The following is an 18,419-nucleotide window of genomic DNA, read 5'->3' as shown; positions in this document are numbered from 1 at the left end:
AGTATACGGTAGAGACATACTAGGTCAATCTCTGGAATCACAGATCTTTTTAATAATTTGCTTTACGTCGCACCGACATAGGTAGGTCTTATAGCAAGGATAGTATACGATAGGGCTAGAAGTGGAAAGGAAATAGCCGTGGCCTCAATTAAGAAACAGCCCCAGCATTTGCCTAGTGTGAAAATGTGAAAATAAGGAAAACCATCTTCAGGACTGTCAACAGTGGGGTTCGAACCCATTATCTCCCGAATGCAAGCTCACAGCTGTGCGACACTAATCGCACGGACACTTGCTCGATCACAGGGAAGAAAACCATTGCAAAAAACATCTATTCGCCTCTGGTGTCTGTGCAGAAAACAACGTATCATGCACACTGCATCAGTAGCATCGCCCAAACCGCTCTTCTGCCGTCCGCGCAATAACAGTTTGATGTCATCTTCAAACACGACAATTACTACCCACATACTCCGCATCCCAACGTGTTTTCCTAAATATTAGTGAAATCCTTAGGCCAGAAGGATTAGTGGACGTGTTCTCCATTGAGCATGTGTTGGACTCAATTGTGCGTCTTGTAGAGTGGTAATCATAGCCCAGCTGTGGTACCAGATGGAATTTGCATGGAATTTTGTCCTGGAGGATGATATCTATCCCCTTTATAATCTTTTCTACGTGAGTGTTGCAATCTGCACTAATGTTAGAGGAGAGTGTTCTGCGTTCGATATACCCTACAAACTCTATTCTTGCGCGCGCGCACGCGTGTTTGTGTGTGTGTTGTTGTTGTTGTTGTTGTTCAGATTTACATAATACAGGACTGTATTGGTACAAGAGTGTAACTTTCATCCATTTTCTGCAAACGTTTTAAAATCCCTTTCCAAATCTTAGAATGTTGTAAAAATGGTCACCTCCAGCCGCATTGCTTGGCTTTCTTTTCACAACTTGCTTTACGTCGCACGGACACAGATAGGTCTTACGGTGACGATGGGACAGAAAAGGGCTAGGAGTAGGAAGGAAGCGGCCGTGGCCTTAATTAAGGTACAGCCCCAGCATTTGCCTGGTGTGAAGATGGGAAACCATGGAAAACCATCTACAGGGCTGCCGAGAGTGTGGCTCGAATCCACTATCTTCCGAATACTGGATACAGGCCGCACTTAAGCGACTGCAGCTATCGAGCTCAGTGCTTGGCTTTTGTGACTGGATCCGCTGTCTCTTGTATGAGATACATTCCCAGTTGCTCTCACGAAACTGAGTAAACCCCAACCCATCTCTGAGTCTACAACTAACATCCCTCCACTTTTCAGGAATCGAACCCGGAACCTCCAGGAAAGAGTCTGGTAAACTACCCCTACACCATCGGCTGAAACTAAATTGTTAACCATCAGCCTCCCACAGGTCGACAGTGTTATCAAGCAACTATTACCAGAACAAAATGAACTCTAGCACTTACTTATAAGGCTTTTAAAAGGCCAGTACTGCTATATGGAGCGAAGAACAAGGTATTATCAAACTTAGGTATAGAAAATCTGGGCAGTTTGACCACAAGATACTGCAGAATACTTACGATGCAGTAAATGAAGATGGAAGATAACAGTGCATAATTTACAATTAAGTTCACTAACAGATGTTCAGTGAAACATTCATCTAGCTAAATGAATCACGTTATCAGAGTAGGTGAAGGTGATACTGTTAGAAAGGTACTATTGATTGAACGTATACAAATGGACGAATCAACGGTGTCTAACGTAACGCACCGCTGCTTGTTATGCGGGTCAGTATTTGTAGAAGGTCGACTAAAATTTACCTGCGATGATGACATTGAACACGACGCACTAACAGATAGACGCAGTACCTGTAAGTACGTCGCTCAAACAGAGATCAGTAGTAAAATCCTTTCAAGAAGGCTGAGGTCCTCTCTGGACTATAACATATACAGATGAACGAATGAACGGTGTCTAACGTCATGCAATGCTGCTTGTCATGCGGGTCAGTATCTCGACTCCTATAATCCTAACTAGCAGAACGCTCTTGGCATTCGGTTTTGCGAAGTCTAGGAAGCCTCTAATTTTCCCATTTCCCTAAGACTTCTTTCATAGGACACCCTTAGTCATCAATGGGTCGGAGTCTTTCCCTTCCTTATGACGTAATGCAAAGGCATCTCTATAAAGGCCATGAAGGCCTTTGGAGGAATGGAAAGAAAAGGCTTCCATTAGCTAAATCTCCGCACTAAGTGGAATAGAATGGTTAGCTCCATGACCTCAGGAATCTTCGTACTATTCTGAAATGTTCACTATTTCATTTGTTTTTGTCGTATACTTGTAAAACTCACTGACATAAATCAAGTAACACCTCACATGACGTTCTACCACACGAGCGTCTAGAGTTACATTAACTGTTAGCCATGCGGCACGCCGATTTTATCATCTCAATATGGCGGCGCTGCTGCAACATCCGATGACGTCATGCTGAAGTCAGGCTCTTGTCGCCACGTGTGTTGTCTATAAATTATTTCTATTTTAAAGCATCCATGTTTTTGTAATGCTCAGCGACCACGTACGTTGCTGAAAGTAACGATGTCAAAAAATTCAATGAAATATAAATGAAAAATACTTGTCTCTTAGCATTTTATTATTTCTTTTTATGGTTACATCGCGAAATGTCATTGTAAAATTTTTCACAAATGGAACATAATAATTGCTTTTACATAAATGAAGTGAAAAATCTGCGGTAAATTAAGAAATACCGTCGTTATTAGAGAAATATGAATACATACTTAAGGTCTGCAGACAGGACTCCTTTATGTCGTATTCCGCTGCTGGTGCCGTCTTTTGTTAATTTCTTGAGGTACAGGACTAGCACCTAAGAATGGGTGCGCTATGTCTCTGAATTCTCATTATCTTTGTCCATATGACTAGAGTGGCCAGTTCAAACAGCAACATGGAGGTCAACAGCATTCACGATGTTATTTCGTTCTTCAGTGAGGCAAATGACCATGTTATAATGATGTGGCTGGAACTCTACGGAAAAACAACGAAGGACGCATTCAAGAACTTGGTGCTGCACATTACAGAGAAATATCTGAATTACCACAAAAAATAATTTTTGTTATTTTTTGTTCGAACGAAAATAGCATGATCCCTGGACCAATAAATCACCAGTCCACAGAATTCTTCTTATGTACATTAGCCATAGCTTTTTGTCGCCTATTAAATCTTGCATATCGCGATACAATTCAGGAAGTGATGGCATTGACAACTGAAGCAATGAAACGAAAGCAAAGAACTTCAGTGAACACAGACATCACACACGAAATTGTTGAGAGTGTAAGACAAACAAAAAACATACGTGTGTTACTGTGAGCGTAGCACCAAAGGTACTTGTAAAGTAGTAAAGTAGGTGTACATAATATTCTCCAAAAATAAAATATTTCTTAATTTACCGCAGATTTTAGACTTCAAGTGTGTAAAAGCAATTATTATGTTCCATTTGTGACAAATTTGACAGTGACATTTCGTAGATAGGAATGCGCGACCTAGCCCTCTTATTTTTCTGTTATCCGGTGCAACGCCACGTAACGGTGGCATTCAGTCAGGAACGTGTATTTCGAAAAGTAAAATATAAGTTATGAGCCATCTTGTAGTTACTTAAGTAATTACGCCCACGAAATGTTTACGTTCGAGGTTTTAAGTTTATTTACTAAATACTGTTAGGTTACCTATGCATTTGTTGAGGTTAAAATTTATAGTAAAAATTAAAAATCATATGTTAAGGAATTACTACTATTTACAGCAAGAATATGAAAACAAACTGTCGATATCTTTAAGGTATCTAGAGATATTGTTGACTCACTCCTGCATATATCATGCTGGGTCCAATATTATAAATTATATAGTACTTTTAGTAGAGAAGTACAGTACATTAGCATTTGTTACATTTATGGTCCGTCTCCAATAATATAAATTATTATAATGTATTGTACACGGCCATCCGATTCATTTTCTGTTTTCTACTCTTACATGTACCCGTTCTGAATGAATAATGTTCCTAAAATTGGTTTTCAAACCTCTCTTGGGAGATTCAGTTCGTTTAACCTGCAACAGACTGTTGCTACCTTCACTATCCTGCTCTAGGCGTTCCAATGCAGTCCCGCTATCTCTTTCCCTTCTCGCTGTTCATTCTTTACAAAATAACAACTTTAAGTAATATTCAGATTCAATCAAAACCCTATAGTTACTAATATACGAAATTGACTTTAAAATTAATATTTATCTGCGATTTTTATATTGGAAACAGAGAATATTTAAAAGGATAATATTGTAATAATATTTCAATGTTTAAATATAAATAATTTTGAATGTCAAAAATTATAAAATATTATATTTTGAACGTTCCTTAAATTTTTTATAGAATTTTAAAGACCATTGTGTCAGAAATTTGAAGTTACTTAACGCGCTGGAAGACAAAGAACCTGCTATCGTGAAAAAGACATACGAATAACCAACTGTGCCACTCTAGTTGATGTATATACTGTAAAAGAATCCTGTACTTCATAATATATTGAAAGAAATAACAAGGCTATTTTACACTTTTTACCTAAAACAAGTTAATTATTCCTCTTCTTCAAGAAAGAAAAAGGAAGATAGTGAGCAGTAAATTACGGTATGCTATCTATTTGTTTACAGTTTTGCACCGATACAGATAGGTCTTATGGCAACGATGGGATAGGAAAGCTGATAGCTACGCGACCTAAACTGCACAGACACTTGTTCGATTACTATTATTATTATTATTATTATTATTATTATTATTATTTCTTTCTTTCTTTCTTTCTTTCTTTCTTTCTTTCTTTCTTTCTTTCCTAATCCGTTTACCCTTCAGGGTTGTATTTTCCTCGGACTCAGCGAGGGATCCCACCTCTACCGCCTCAATGGCAGTGTCCTGGAGCGTGAGACTCTGGGTCGAGGGATGAAACCGAGGAGGAGCACCAGTACCTCACCCAGGTGGCCTCACTTGCTATACTGCGCAGGGGTCTCGTGGGAGGAGGGGAGAATATTGAAAGGGATAGACAGGGAAGTGGGAAGGAAGCGACCGTGGCCTTAAGTTAGGTACTCCCGGCATTTCCCTGGAGGAGAAGTGGGAAACCACGAACAACCACTTCGAGGATAGTTGAGGTGAAAATCGACGCCCCCCCCCCCCTTACTAAGTTGACCTCCTGAGGCTGAGTGGACCCCGTTCCAGCCCTCGTACCACTTTTGAAATTCCGTGGCAGAGCCGGGAATCGAACCCGACGCTGCAGGTGTGGCAGCTAATCACACTAACCACGACACCACAGAGACGGACATTGATGTTGTTGTCAGAAACTAATATGTTCATTTATGTAGTTTGTTATATATTACAATACTGAAGCAGTCAGGAACAAGTATATTTACTGGTGTAATGTCAATCCATTATCTACTTGCAGAACAGGAATAGGAAGCATGATTTCATTTTACCCTTAACAAGCTTTTTTAGAAAGAAAATCAGTCACTACTGCAATGAAAACAAGGGCAGTAAATCATTAATTTACTAGTATAGTAGTTCCTCCCTACTGCATTCTACCTGACCTGCTCGCTGTACCCAGTAGCCTACCCTCCCTCTGCGGATCAGACCCTGGCCGCGTATCGGCACGGCTCGGTCACGTCTGGCCTGGTCTGGTCTGAGGGAGCGAATCGGCACGGCCCGGCAGCCCCGGCAGACAGCGTGCAGGCTGTTGCCAGAAGCCGACGGGCTTGCACTGGCAGTAGGAGCCACATGACGAGAACATTAGTGATCCTTACGTTAGCGTGCTAGACGACAATAACTTGAACCCTTCACTCACTACAGATAGTAGTGCTAGTTAGTGAGATATTTACGGAAAAGTTTTAAGTCCGAAGCTTCATAATAAGCCATCGATTTTAGGTAGTGCAAACTTTAATATGCTGTAGAAGGAAAACGGGTATCACAGTAGAACTTAATTATGGCTAGTGTAGTTCGTTTTCGAGGCAGTTAGCGAAGTGTTCGTCCGAGGGCGCTGTTCTGTTCCAGACAACGACCCATTCGCGAGTGGCCCACTATTTCTCGATGCTCAACTGTTCGCTTAAAATATTTTTAGCATCCTAGCATATTTATGGATTTTTTTATATCGACCAATGGAGTGCTGTTTTTACGCTTATTATTACTATTACGAAAGTTAAAACATTACATAAATTTAATATTTTCAACAGTCGAAGTAACGTTTCGAATTCTTTGACCGAATGAAGGAACTAAAGCGTTTATTGTCAAGAAGTGAGACTGTAAGTGTGTGACAGGTTTTATTTCTTTGAAGTTGGCAATCATGTCGTCATCAATCGTCATCTGTAACTTCGGCAACAGCAATGCCAACAACAATGACAGCAACAATAACAACGAAGAGGAAGAATCCTTTCCGCTACCAACCATCTACCGGTAAGATCCCTCGCCATATTGGATCCGTAGTCACGTGGTCTATTTGTAGTTAGCAGCTGTTCAAATAATGTAGATGTATCTGTAGTTCATGTCTTCCCCAATATATTAGTGCACAGTGGAATTACCTTGGTAACGACCTGTGAGGTTATAACAACTTCTTCACGTAGTGACATTACAATGGATTTATTGAGGTTAGGTCCAGATAACTAAAGCGACAATTACAGTATTTTCGTTCATTCCAATCAAAATATTCAATGTAGTCGATATAGATACATCAATAATGTGTTCGTTCTTGGTAGGAGAACGTAAAATAAATTTGAAACCCTCCTCTTACCGTGGAGAAAATACCTTTATCGGGAACCCAGTTTTCAGTTCTGATTGATATTAAGAAACCAATATTGGGATCGTGTTACTGTACAAGAAACCTAATGAAAAACCCATTTGAAATTGTTATGAATAATATTTCTTCCCTGGATTCTTCAACTCAACTCTCTCATTAGAACGAGTTCTACAGTGCAAACACAATGAGCTCTCGCCTCTAATACATTCGATAATTAATTTTTGAACATACTGCGAACATCAAGAACTTTACGGGCATAGAATTTAACTTATACTTAAAGTTGAACAGATATTTGTCGTCTAGAAATAATCTCGTTATAGAAAAAATGAACAGCTCAATAAATTAGTACGTATATAATGCTTCAGATGATCAATAACCAAAAATTGTATATTAGACCATATTATATATTATTAATCAATTACAGTATCATACGTTAGGTTTGTCTGTAGCTAATAATACCTGAATCAGAATCAAAAGTGCACTTACAATGTGACATGACAACTTAAAACTTTATATTTCTCATGCATTTACAGACCTAAAATATAGTAGAAAACTAATAAATTGCACGGTACTGTAATGTAGAAATTCTCTGAGAAATAATGCAGCCTAAACCAAGATGAGTTTTTAAAAGATTGTTTATAATTTTCACCGATGCCTTCGAAAATGTTTTGAAGTAAATCCTGGATAGAATATCCTTAATAAAGTTATCTGACAAAGAGAAGGCCAAGTATCCTTTGATTCATTTACATACAGCAGTATCCTTTCTACCTGACTTACAGGTTTGAAGGTTGCAATTATTTAACTAGCGTTTAAGGTTTCATTGACAAATCATAAAGATTTGAAGAATTACAGTTCAGAGGGATTTGCGGGCATTTATAATTCCTCACATAGTAGATTATGATTTATATATACAAGGTGCATCATAATTAATAGCTCAAATTGAAACAGCTGTAAATACACAATACTAGAAACAAAAAGGTCTTAGTAAACATGCATCCGCAAACGAGCCGTTTGTGAGATCGTTTAGAATTTCTACTTACTAGCAGCCACTGCCTTTCTGTGTAAACGTCATCCTAGTAAGGGAAAAGGTACTAATACTACATTTAGAATACTTTGGTGGAAGTTCAGTTGTTTTAAGTGAACAAGAAAACAGTCAACATTTTGAACATTTCCTTTAATTACGAGCAAGTGCACTGTACTGTTATTTTAACTGTAACGTACTGAGACTGTTTACTTGTTCATTAAAAGCAAATGCGCATCTACCAAAATATCTAGTAACTGTTCTTAATGATGTATTGGTACCTTTTCCTAACAAGGATAGCGTTCACACGCAATCGAAAGAGTGGTGGCTAGTAACCACAAATTCTAAATTATCTCGCAAATGGTTCGTTTGCGGACCCATATTTACTAAGACTGTTTTGCTTCTAGTATCCTGTACTTACAGCTGTTTCAATTTGAGTTATTAATTATGATATACACTGTATACGTATAACCATCTATCAAAATAGAATGAGAGAGATAATTTTAATAGTTGATGCTTTATATCAAGCTTTAAAAAATATCAAATTAAACACTTAAGCAACTTTTAACAAACGTTAACCTTTTAAATACTGTAGATGATTAGTTTATGCTGGAATGTACTCATTTATAGAAAATAGTGTAGAACTCGGGGTGTTTAAGGATCATGGGTAATAACTGGGCACAAACTGTCCGAGTTCAGGAAACGCGTGTGTTGTTAAATATTTGGATATTATCAGCAACAACTGGCATTTGAAACTGTTCAGTTTTAAAAAATAAGCAAATAAATAAACAAACAAACAAATCTCTGGTAGTTTCACTCGCATCGGAGTATCGTGACCCTAAGACTTCGTTGAAGTATTTACGAGCTGGTGCAATTCCTGACGATCCTCTGCTTTCCAAGCGGTAATATTTTATGGTAACCCATAAATGTCACGAACCCGATCGACCCATCATATTGTGGGTCGTCCTCGTAACCTTTTACCGTTAACATTTTGTTCGACAATTAATTCTTCCTTCTCATAATGTGGCCAAAGATTACCGGTATATTATAAGGATTATAGAGACAGCTCTCAAATTTTACTTCCTGGATGACGGAGTTGGTTTTGTTCTCTTCGCTGTCCATGATATTTGCAATATCCGTCGCCAACACCATATAAATATACAACTAGTCCTTATGGGATATTAATCTTAAGACACAATACACGAGACGCAAAGTTGTACATGAATCCGAACCAACTGTACGTGACTTTCCATTTCTAAAATCTCACATATATTGAACTTGATTTTAACTGTTAAATTTCAACCGTCCTGGTGTACGAACAAAAGTCCTTTTACTTTCCTTATATGAATTTAATCTCTCATCCAGATATATTTTTTCCTACAATCTGAAACCAACACATAACATGTGAACAATAATCTACTCTATGAGTGACCCTCTGAAGCCATACAGTACTATCTCTACATGAATTACTGTGCTATTATTAGGAACTCACAATAATTCTCATAGATTTTTTCTGCAACATAATGTAAAAGTATTCATGAGTCACTTTTTTTAATTAATTGGTTTAAGGTAACAGACCAAAGAATACATGCACGTATGAAGTATTCCATAACAGTGTACTTAAATTTCGTAATTTTAATAGTTCTGAGTTCTTATAGAATACACACACACACACACACACAGAGAGAGAGAGAGGGGGGGGGGGCGAAAGAAAAAGTTAAACACTGCAACTGTAATCTGAAAGTTTTTTCTTCTGATATTGTAGCACTGCAGACCTTACAGTCTTCAGTCTGTGATATGAGTTAGTTATGTATTCTAAAATAGCCCTCAATTCATTTTTATTTGCTTTACTTCACACCGACACACATAGGTCTTTGGCGACGATGGGATAGGAAGGGCTAGGGGTGGGAAGGAAGCGGCCGTAGCCTTACTTAAGGTAAGTCCCAGCATTAATCTGATTTGAAAATTGTAAACCACGGAAAACCATCTTCAGGGCTGTCGATAGTGGAGTTCGAACCCATTTTCTCCCGAATGTAAGCTCACAGCTGCGCGACTCTAACAGCACGGCCAACTTGTTCGGTAGCCCTCAAATCAGAGTAGCCTTTTAGTCAATGAATATGTCCACAATAGGCACAAGCTCGAACTCGTACCAAGCATAACATAGGCAGAATATCAAGGGGAAATAAATTTTAGTTGACCACGAGGATTCAGAATACCGAACAATTAGCTACATATGGTTAATAAAATAGCAAATAGTTGCTATTTTAAATGGGAATTTCATTTTTCATTCTTCCAAAACATTAAATCACGAAATATGATAAATTATTTGTCAGGATATAAATATATTTCATACGTTATTAAGCTGATTTAATAACAGAACATGAAAATACAATTTTACTATTTTATTTTCGCTCATTATTCTACAGAATCGAACTTTTCACCTTATAAGAGCACTATTTATACTTTCCTTTTAAACTCTTTTATGTGTTTACAGGTATGCTTAAATACTTCAAGTATGCATTTAGTACCTCAAGTTCGGAGTTATTGGGCTACCAAATTTAATCTGCTGAAAATTAAGGTCTCCTATATTTTACTAAAATAATTAAAAAAATAGCAGTCTGGATGCTCTTTACACTTGCAAAACCATCACCGAATTGAAATACACAAATTTTCCTTTAATGCACTTCATTAGTTATTCAGGGGATTACTTTTAGAACTTTTAACTACTGAGTTACAGTTTATTAGAGGTCTGAAACATAATTGGGCATCCGAACTGTCTATGATGCGTAAAGAAACGTAACTAACAGTACGCTGTTGTAATATCTGCAGTCACATGTGTAAATGTAAGTTCTTGACGCAGAATTTGTTAACCACCAAGCACGGTGAAAGGAAGAAGACGGGTTAAGAAAATATGAAAATTTCACACTATTACACCCTTAAATGGGTTATAACTTCATTTGAAACTTTTACACCACACTGACTTGATGAATACGATAACAAAACACCATCTTCAACGTTACTGTGCATTTCTCTCGGGAGTTATGACGTATGACGCTATCACCGTGTCAACTGTTGATACTACTTTTCCAAGATAAGAACTTGCAGTATATTTTTAGACTTAAAACGATCAAAACACTTACCTCTTTTTTTTTACAATTGACTTTACATCGCATCAATACAGATAGGTCTTATGGAGACGACGGGACGGGAAAGGACTAGGAGTGGGAAGGAAGTGGCCGTGGACCTAATTAAGGTACAGCTTCAGCATTTGCCTGGTGTGAAAATGAGAAACTACGAAAAACCATCTTCAGGGCTGCCAGCCGTGGGGTTCCAACCTATTTATTTTCATTAAAAAAGCATTTCGAAATTCCTTAATAAATTCATTTTACACAAATATGTTCTTGAAAGATGGTTTATTTCGTTCAGCAAGTTAAGCTAAAGACAATAAACCGGTTTTCTCCTATTGAAACCTCAACACTTCCAAAATTAACTGACCTACAAAACCGTATAATTTATAGGGAATATGTCATTTTTCTTGTTGGTATTGCTACCTTTCCACCCCACGCCATTTGCCGCATAGAACCAAATGACTGCATGATAATCCCTAAAAAATCGGGATACCGCCATATAGCACCATACGCCAAAGCGCCTGATGGAAAGGGACCTTTTTAGTCTAGAGTCAAATGCCACCTCATCAGGAAGGAACCCTTCCGTTCCAAAGAATCAAACCACCGACCTCCCAAGGCCATGGTGCGTTCGCGGCAGAAGATCAAAAAAAAAATCACATAACTAGCTTAAAGGCATAAATGAACGGAAGGAAACCTGGGATACAATGTTATTCGGCAAAATGACAGGCAGACAAAAGTTTAAATACCTATTTATTGAGCCTTGATAAATCAAATTAATTAAAGGTTGATCCTGAATATTTATAGTATATCAATGTTGAATATGCAATGTCCAATGGACTAAATACAAATTGTAAAGTGTCAAAAAAAAATTTATTTCTCCTTTACCTCTTTCTTCTTCCCGACATGATGATAAATATTACATTATAATTTGTATAACATACTTTTAAAAAAAATCAGAAATATCCTTGTAAATGCGACGGTTATCATTAATAACTTTCTTCACTATCAGAAGAAGCAATTATTTATACAACAAATTAAATTGAAGATAACTTGAAGTGGTCACCTAGCTAAATTAATTATATTACAAAAATAAACAAAGAATAAATGAATGCTAGTCGATATAATCATAATCAAAATAAAATGACTGATGTCGGGTCCAGAAATCGAACCCACATCCCAATGAATCCAATGACAAAAATTACGAAAATAAAACTCGATTTGTCATCCACATAAAGAGTGAAACACGACTAAAAGAATGTATAAAAAAAAGAACATATGTACACAATATGAAAATAAACAATAACAATATACACATGCAATTGGCTGTATATAAAAAAAATGTGACAACAAAAAAATCCATGGTTGCCTCAGAACTCGAACCAATGATATCCAAGATAGCATCGACAAACGGGACTAAAAAAACTGCCTTTCTTAATTAATCATATGGTCAACAAATAAATGAAAATACTGGCGTTCCAGTTAGTTAAATATTGTTATAAGATCATACATGAAAAAGTCAAAGAACCCTTTAAACAATAATCGGTGTCGCACGGCCTTCATTCTAAGCGGAATAGCTCGAACAATACAGCATACGGTAATCCTTTAAAAGGGACAAACCTTCTTCACTCTCCCCTTATCGTAAATCTCTGGACGTCAAAGCCCGGCTAATAATGGCTCGGTGTGGCAGAAATATCCTTTCAACATCTCAAGGTGAAAGCAAATCGTTTCCCTTGGAACACATATTTGTTAAATAATCTTATTTCATTATGTATTCTCATATCATATTTCCAAAGCTCCACTGGCTTATAAATTCACTGTCCTGCCACAATTATATAATACAATATCAATCCACTGTTCATTGTCTCATATTCACATCCATCAACTCAGAATGACCAGCTTCGATTCCATCCGATTACAGAATACAGCCTAGGTTTTTCCTACATTTTAAAATCAAATCAATAAAATCAAATATGGATTTTAAACATATCCATAAGGATATTCTCATATTCAGAAAGGGAAATTATTCGACATTAAAGGAAAACGCTAATCTCAATAGGAAGGCGTCTGTTCGATGTCTAGGCATGTCACAAGTTACGCATATAATTAATACAGCCATCTACAAATATATCATCATGCGAATTACATGAAAAATAAGAGTGCCTTGCTATCCTAATGTTAACAGTCGATAATCCATTTTTACAAGCATAATCACCATGCATTATCATAATAAGCTTGGATATCACGTAAATAAATTATACAAAATTACGGCTTGGCTCAGTGCCAAAACCAAATCCACTATCTATTACATTTACCTAATCTAAGCACTCTGACTAACTAATATTTTATCATCACGTCAAATACATGCATTACGTTAATTATATATATATATATTTAAGCCCATGGAGTAGACTATAAATTCCATGAAATGAACACAAATGAATATGAAGACCACTCACAAGTTCTCTTTTTAATTAAAAAAATACATGCAATTTACATGTCTAACCTAATTTACGTGATCTGCATAATGAATAACCGCGCATTTATTAAAAAATTATTTCATTTTAGTACTTATCATCATGTCGTAACAATCCAAGGTTCGGGTCCCGGGTAAGACCCTTATTCTTTCCTTTTAAGCTTCCATGGTGTTAACGTTGGTCACGGGTTCACGTCCGTTGCTACTCCCGCTGAGCACGTTCATATTCCAATGGTTATCTTCTACACTTATAACAGTTTTTATGAGATTAAGATTTGTTGCGTCACTTTAACACAAAAAATACAATTAATAGCACTATAATGAAATTAATACTTGTTGCATCACTTAAAAAGTTACAATTATACCGTTCTTGCGATCACATAACTTCAACCTGTTTTTAAATACTATTATTTGTAAACAATTACAATATTCTCGAAGATATAAACTGTACATTTACAGTCTGAAACACTAAATAGATCAGAACACCATCAAACCGTGGTTCTGCTTTGGATCCTTCGCGTGAAGTGGATACTGTTGTCATCATCTGATTCCTTTTATAAACTTTCCCCCTTCCATGCAAGAGACAATGGATAGTCCCCACTACTTTTTTGTAATTAATAGTTCCACGTGTCGTATGACATCGGTAATACACTCAAACGTGTGACTCAGATTCTTAAGTAGTCTGGTTATGTGCGGACCCTGAAATGTTCGGCCATTTATTCAAAATTAATTATCAAAATAATGCCCCAACAATGTCTTCCATGAAGGTGCTGCGTACAAGGGACGCTTAGCTTGTTATATAATGCAACGATTGCGTATTCTTCCACACGTTAATATATTATAAAGAATTAGAATTTTGGCAGATGTCTATAATTAAATCATATCACATCCCGAGGTTTCCCATATTAAATATTATGCATGTCTCGAAATCTCATCATAATAATGCGATTCGCGAGCTGGCAACATCGTGTTCGGCCATTTTTTCAACGGGTGACGGTATCATTATCGATTTTTCTGGCTTGAGATTTTCTTCCCTCTCTCTCTATCTGTGTATCCTTTTAGTTAAGACGGAGTGGTGTTTAGCAGGTTACAAAGGTTGTGTAAGCATGTGCAACCAAATGCAACTTTTTGTAACAAGTACGAGGGAGCTTTACAAAGGTTTTTCACTGCCAAATAATTAATAAATAAATATGTACATGACCGATAAGGTCACAGTATCTTTATCATGAGAAGTATTGCAGCTTATACTATGGAGTTAGGTTTGTAATGCAGTTTTTGCTTCTTTGAGTTTTCTTGCTGAATTACTTTGATCGCAATTATTTACTAACGTCATTTTTATTGTAATGTATACCTAATCATCACAACTATTATTCAGTGATATGAAGTTAATTAAGTTTTAAAAAACTAAAAATGCAAGTATATGGCACAAATTAGCTTAGCTCTATATCCATTGGTATTTGCCTTTAAGAAGTAACCATTTCACTCATCCCTAACGTGAGCTTATTAAAACCAAGGGCCAAATCTCACCAGAAGTCGCACTCACATTCCTAAACTCCTACACGTCCAGATGAGGAATCCAGTCCACGTCCTTCTTGTTGAACCGAACGGACTTTCACCACCTCTTACCTTAAAAGCCCTGCCTTTTCTGTCGATACGTAGTGATTACAATGTACTAAGTTACATCTTCTGGTGTGGAATAGAAAAAATTTGCTACGTTGACCTGTCTTAGGCATCCTTGACTTTGACAATGTGTTGAGGTCTGAACGATAATATTAGTGCCATTCCTCATGCAGCCATACCCAGTGATAAATGATGTAAAAATGTCGCTCATAGGGTATGATGATGTGTGCATTTCAATGGACATATGTAATAACTTCTGGCTCAATGAGGAAACTAATGCGAAACATACACACTCCCTCGATCTATTTTTCTCTCTAGTACACATTTTCAGTGATGCGCTGGCCATTTATGACAGCTTTTGGTGGAGCTGTTGAGGATTCAACGAACCTTCGGGATGAGTACTCACACATACATACATACATACATACATACATACATACATACATACATACATACATACACCACACAACCCACTCAACTCAGATCGTAGCAAAAAAAAATTTACGGCCTGAATTAGATGCCCTTATAAAATATTTCCCATTTCCATAAAGATCTCTTAATTCTAGTCCAGTAAACTTCTTAATTTTAATATTTAAGGCGTTTTCATTACTTATAACAACGCTTGTAAAATGCAAGAATCCAACTACATTCACAGATTAAATTTGGCCAAGTTAACATGAAGAGGCAATTATTATAAGGAATTATGCAGGGCATTTACCTATAAAATAGTCTAAATTTCTTATACTTACTCGCACCTTATGGAACATCTAAAGCTTGATAGGAATATGAAGTTTATTACGACGAAGCAGTTTTTCGAGAAATATTCAGCCAGACGTTTGAATACTGTCAAAAGAAATAGTAACATTTTTCTTTGAGTTTCTGATAGCTCAAGTCGGCCGAGAACTCTAAAAGAAGGTCCTGCATATTTTACCATCTCATCGATGGGAAGAAACATAGTCTGCTAAGATCAAGGCAAATACAAACACGTATCTCCGCCTCTCCTGTCCACTATCACTTGAATATCTGCTCGCAGATATGTAAGAATACCTTTCACTTGCTCTTACTAAAAATATTCTTGTAATCAATTTTTAAATTTTACGTGACAGTCAGTATTGCGATCGCAGCCATAAGACTTCCAGTTTTACACGGAATTCAAACCATTGGGATGTTACTTCTCATTCAACAAATCCCATAGGCGTTGGCCGGGATTCGAATCGCTGAAACCATGATTAGAAACAGCTTCACTCGCCCGCCATATTCCTATTATTATTATTATTATTATTATTATTATTATGTTGTTGTTGTTGTTGTTGTTGTTTCTGGCGACTTAATGTCGTGCTAACTCATTCAGATATACAAAATGTGTCGAAAATACACGGCATAATTTCAGAGTTAGATTACTCACGTATAGAGAAGGAAAAAAACTATAGAAACATGGGTCCGGCCTACACGATCACCTGATCTCAACCCACTGAACTTCTTTGTTTGGAGTTACGCGAAGTATTTTGTGTATGCGACTGCTGTGGAGGATGAAGCACCACTTCCTGGTATAACTGTACGGTCCTTTCAAAAAGATCGTACAACACCGGACATATTCGAGTGTATTCGTAATTCCATGCGACGTCAAGCATAAGACTGCAGTACGGCAGGAGGTGGGCTTTTTAACACCTCTTGGAAGGTAATACATGTAATGTAGCCCTCAATACGTGAGGACCCAAGTTTATATACACCTTTGGCCGGGCGGTTGGGGTCGTGCAGCTGTGAGCTTGCATCGGAAAGATGGTGGGTTCGAACCCCCGTCTGCAGATGTTTTTCCGTGGTTTCCTTTTTTCACACCAGTAAAATGCTCGGGCTGTATCTTAATTAAGGGCACGGCCACTTCCTTTGCACTTCTAGGCATTTTCTATCCCATCGTCGCCGTAAGACCTATCTGTATTGATGCGATGTAAAGTCAATTGTAAAAAAAAAGAGGTAAGTGTTTTGATCGTTTTAAGTCTAAAAATATACTGCAAGTTCTTATCTTGGAAAAGTAGTATCAACAGTTGACCACGAGGAGTCAGAATACCGAACTATTAGCTACATATGGTTAATAAAATAGCAAATAGTTGCTATTTTAAATGGGAATTTCATTTTTCATTCTTCCAAAACATTAAATCACGAAATATGATAAATTATTTGTCAGGATATAAATATATTTCATACATTATTAAGCTGATTTAATAACAGAACATGAAAATACAATTTTACTATTTTATTTTCGCTCATTATTCTACAGAATCGAACTTTTCACCTTATAAGAGCGACGTAAAGCCAAATATATATACACCCTTTTCCTTTTCTATATTTGAGGAATCCAACCCCGAAATTATGCCGTATATTTTTTAAACAACCAAGACGCTAGAAAAAGAAACAGCTAGGCAAGTAGCGGCCGTGGTCTTAACCGGGCGTGAACATAGAAAACCACGGCAAACTGTCTACAGGGCAGCAAATAGTGGTGTTTGAATAGTGGTGATGGAAAAATGGAAATGGCGTATGGCTTTTAGTGCCGGGAGTGTCCGAGGACATGTTCGGCTCGCCAGGTGCAGGTCTTTCGATTTGACACCCGTAGGTGACCTGCGCGTCGTGATGAGGATGAAATGATGATGAAGACGACACATACACCCAGCCCCAGTGCCAGTGAAATTAACCAATGATGGTTAAAATTCCCGACCCTGCCGGGAATCGAACCCGGGACCTCTGTGACCAAAGGCCAGCACGCTAACCATTTAGCCATGGAGCCGGACATAAACCAGCTGTACCACGTAGTCAACCCGCTTGGAATACTGTTATTATTTGCCTGTAAATAAGCCTATTTCTTGTTGAATGGAGTAATTTTGCATCTTTCACTTAGCACATACTAGATGAAAATGTAGGTCTAGCTTCAAACGAAGTACCATTCTCATTCATAGCTGTAACTTCTGCCTCCGTAGCGTAACGGTTAGCACTATTAGCTGCCATCCTCGGTGGTCCGGGCTTGATTCCCGGTATTGTCAGATATTTAAGAATGGCAGAAGGGCGGGTAAGTAGTTAAAATGGTAATACAGCTCACTTCCTTTACGTGTGTGCCTGAAAAAGAAAGCTGCAACGCCTCAGGGTGAGAATACGGGCTGTAAAAGTATGGATCCTACCAAGGTATAGCTGGCGCAAAGTAATGATACCTAGGGCACAACTAGTGCGTCTGGATGTTATGAACTGTGGTACTCAAAATGTAACTCGTGCTGTGGTAGCAGTTCCTGGCTAAGAGAGCAAAGCAATGGCAAACTAGCTCACTCCTCTATTTTACCTCGATTCTTTCTATTTGCCTACAACCGCATAACCTCTGGATGGACTGTTTGATATTTT

The 18,419-nt window shown here is 37.5% G+C and overlaps 1 protein-coding gene across 1 annotated transcript in view; it reads left to right on the top strand.

Annotated features, from left to right (window-relative positions):
• The first annotated feature begins 6,326 nt into the window (after nucleotides 1-6,326).
• Nucleotides 6,327-18,419, top strand: part of Hk (Hyperkinetic) — a 377,042-nt gene continuing 364,949 nt past the window's right edge. The window contains exon 1 of the mRNA XM_067149172.2: nucleotides 6,327-6,456. Coding sequence (XP_067005273.1) covers nucleotides 6,347-6,456 — 110 coding nt within the window. The 5' untranslated portion in view covers nucleotides 6,327-6,346. The remainder of the gene's footprint in view (nucleotides 6,457-18,419) is intronic.

The sequence above is a fragment of the Anabrus simplex genome, chromosome 6 (assembly GCF_040414725.1).
Source record: "Anabrus simplex isolate iqAnaSimp1 chromosome 6, ASM4041472v1, whole genome shotgun sequence".
NCBI classification, from domain to species: Eukaryota; Metazoa; Arthropoda; class Insecta; order Orthoptera; family Tettigoniidae; genus Anabrus; species Anabrus simplex.
The sequence above is the reverse complement of the archived record's forward strand: the minus strand, read 5'-3'. Positions and strand labels throughout refer to the sequence as shown.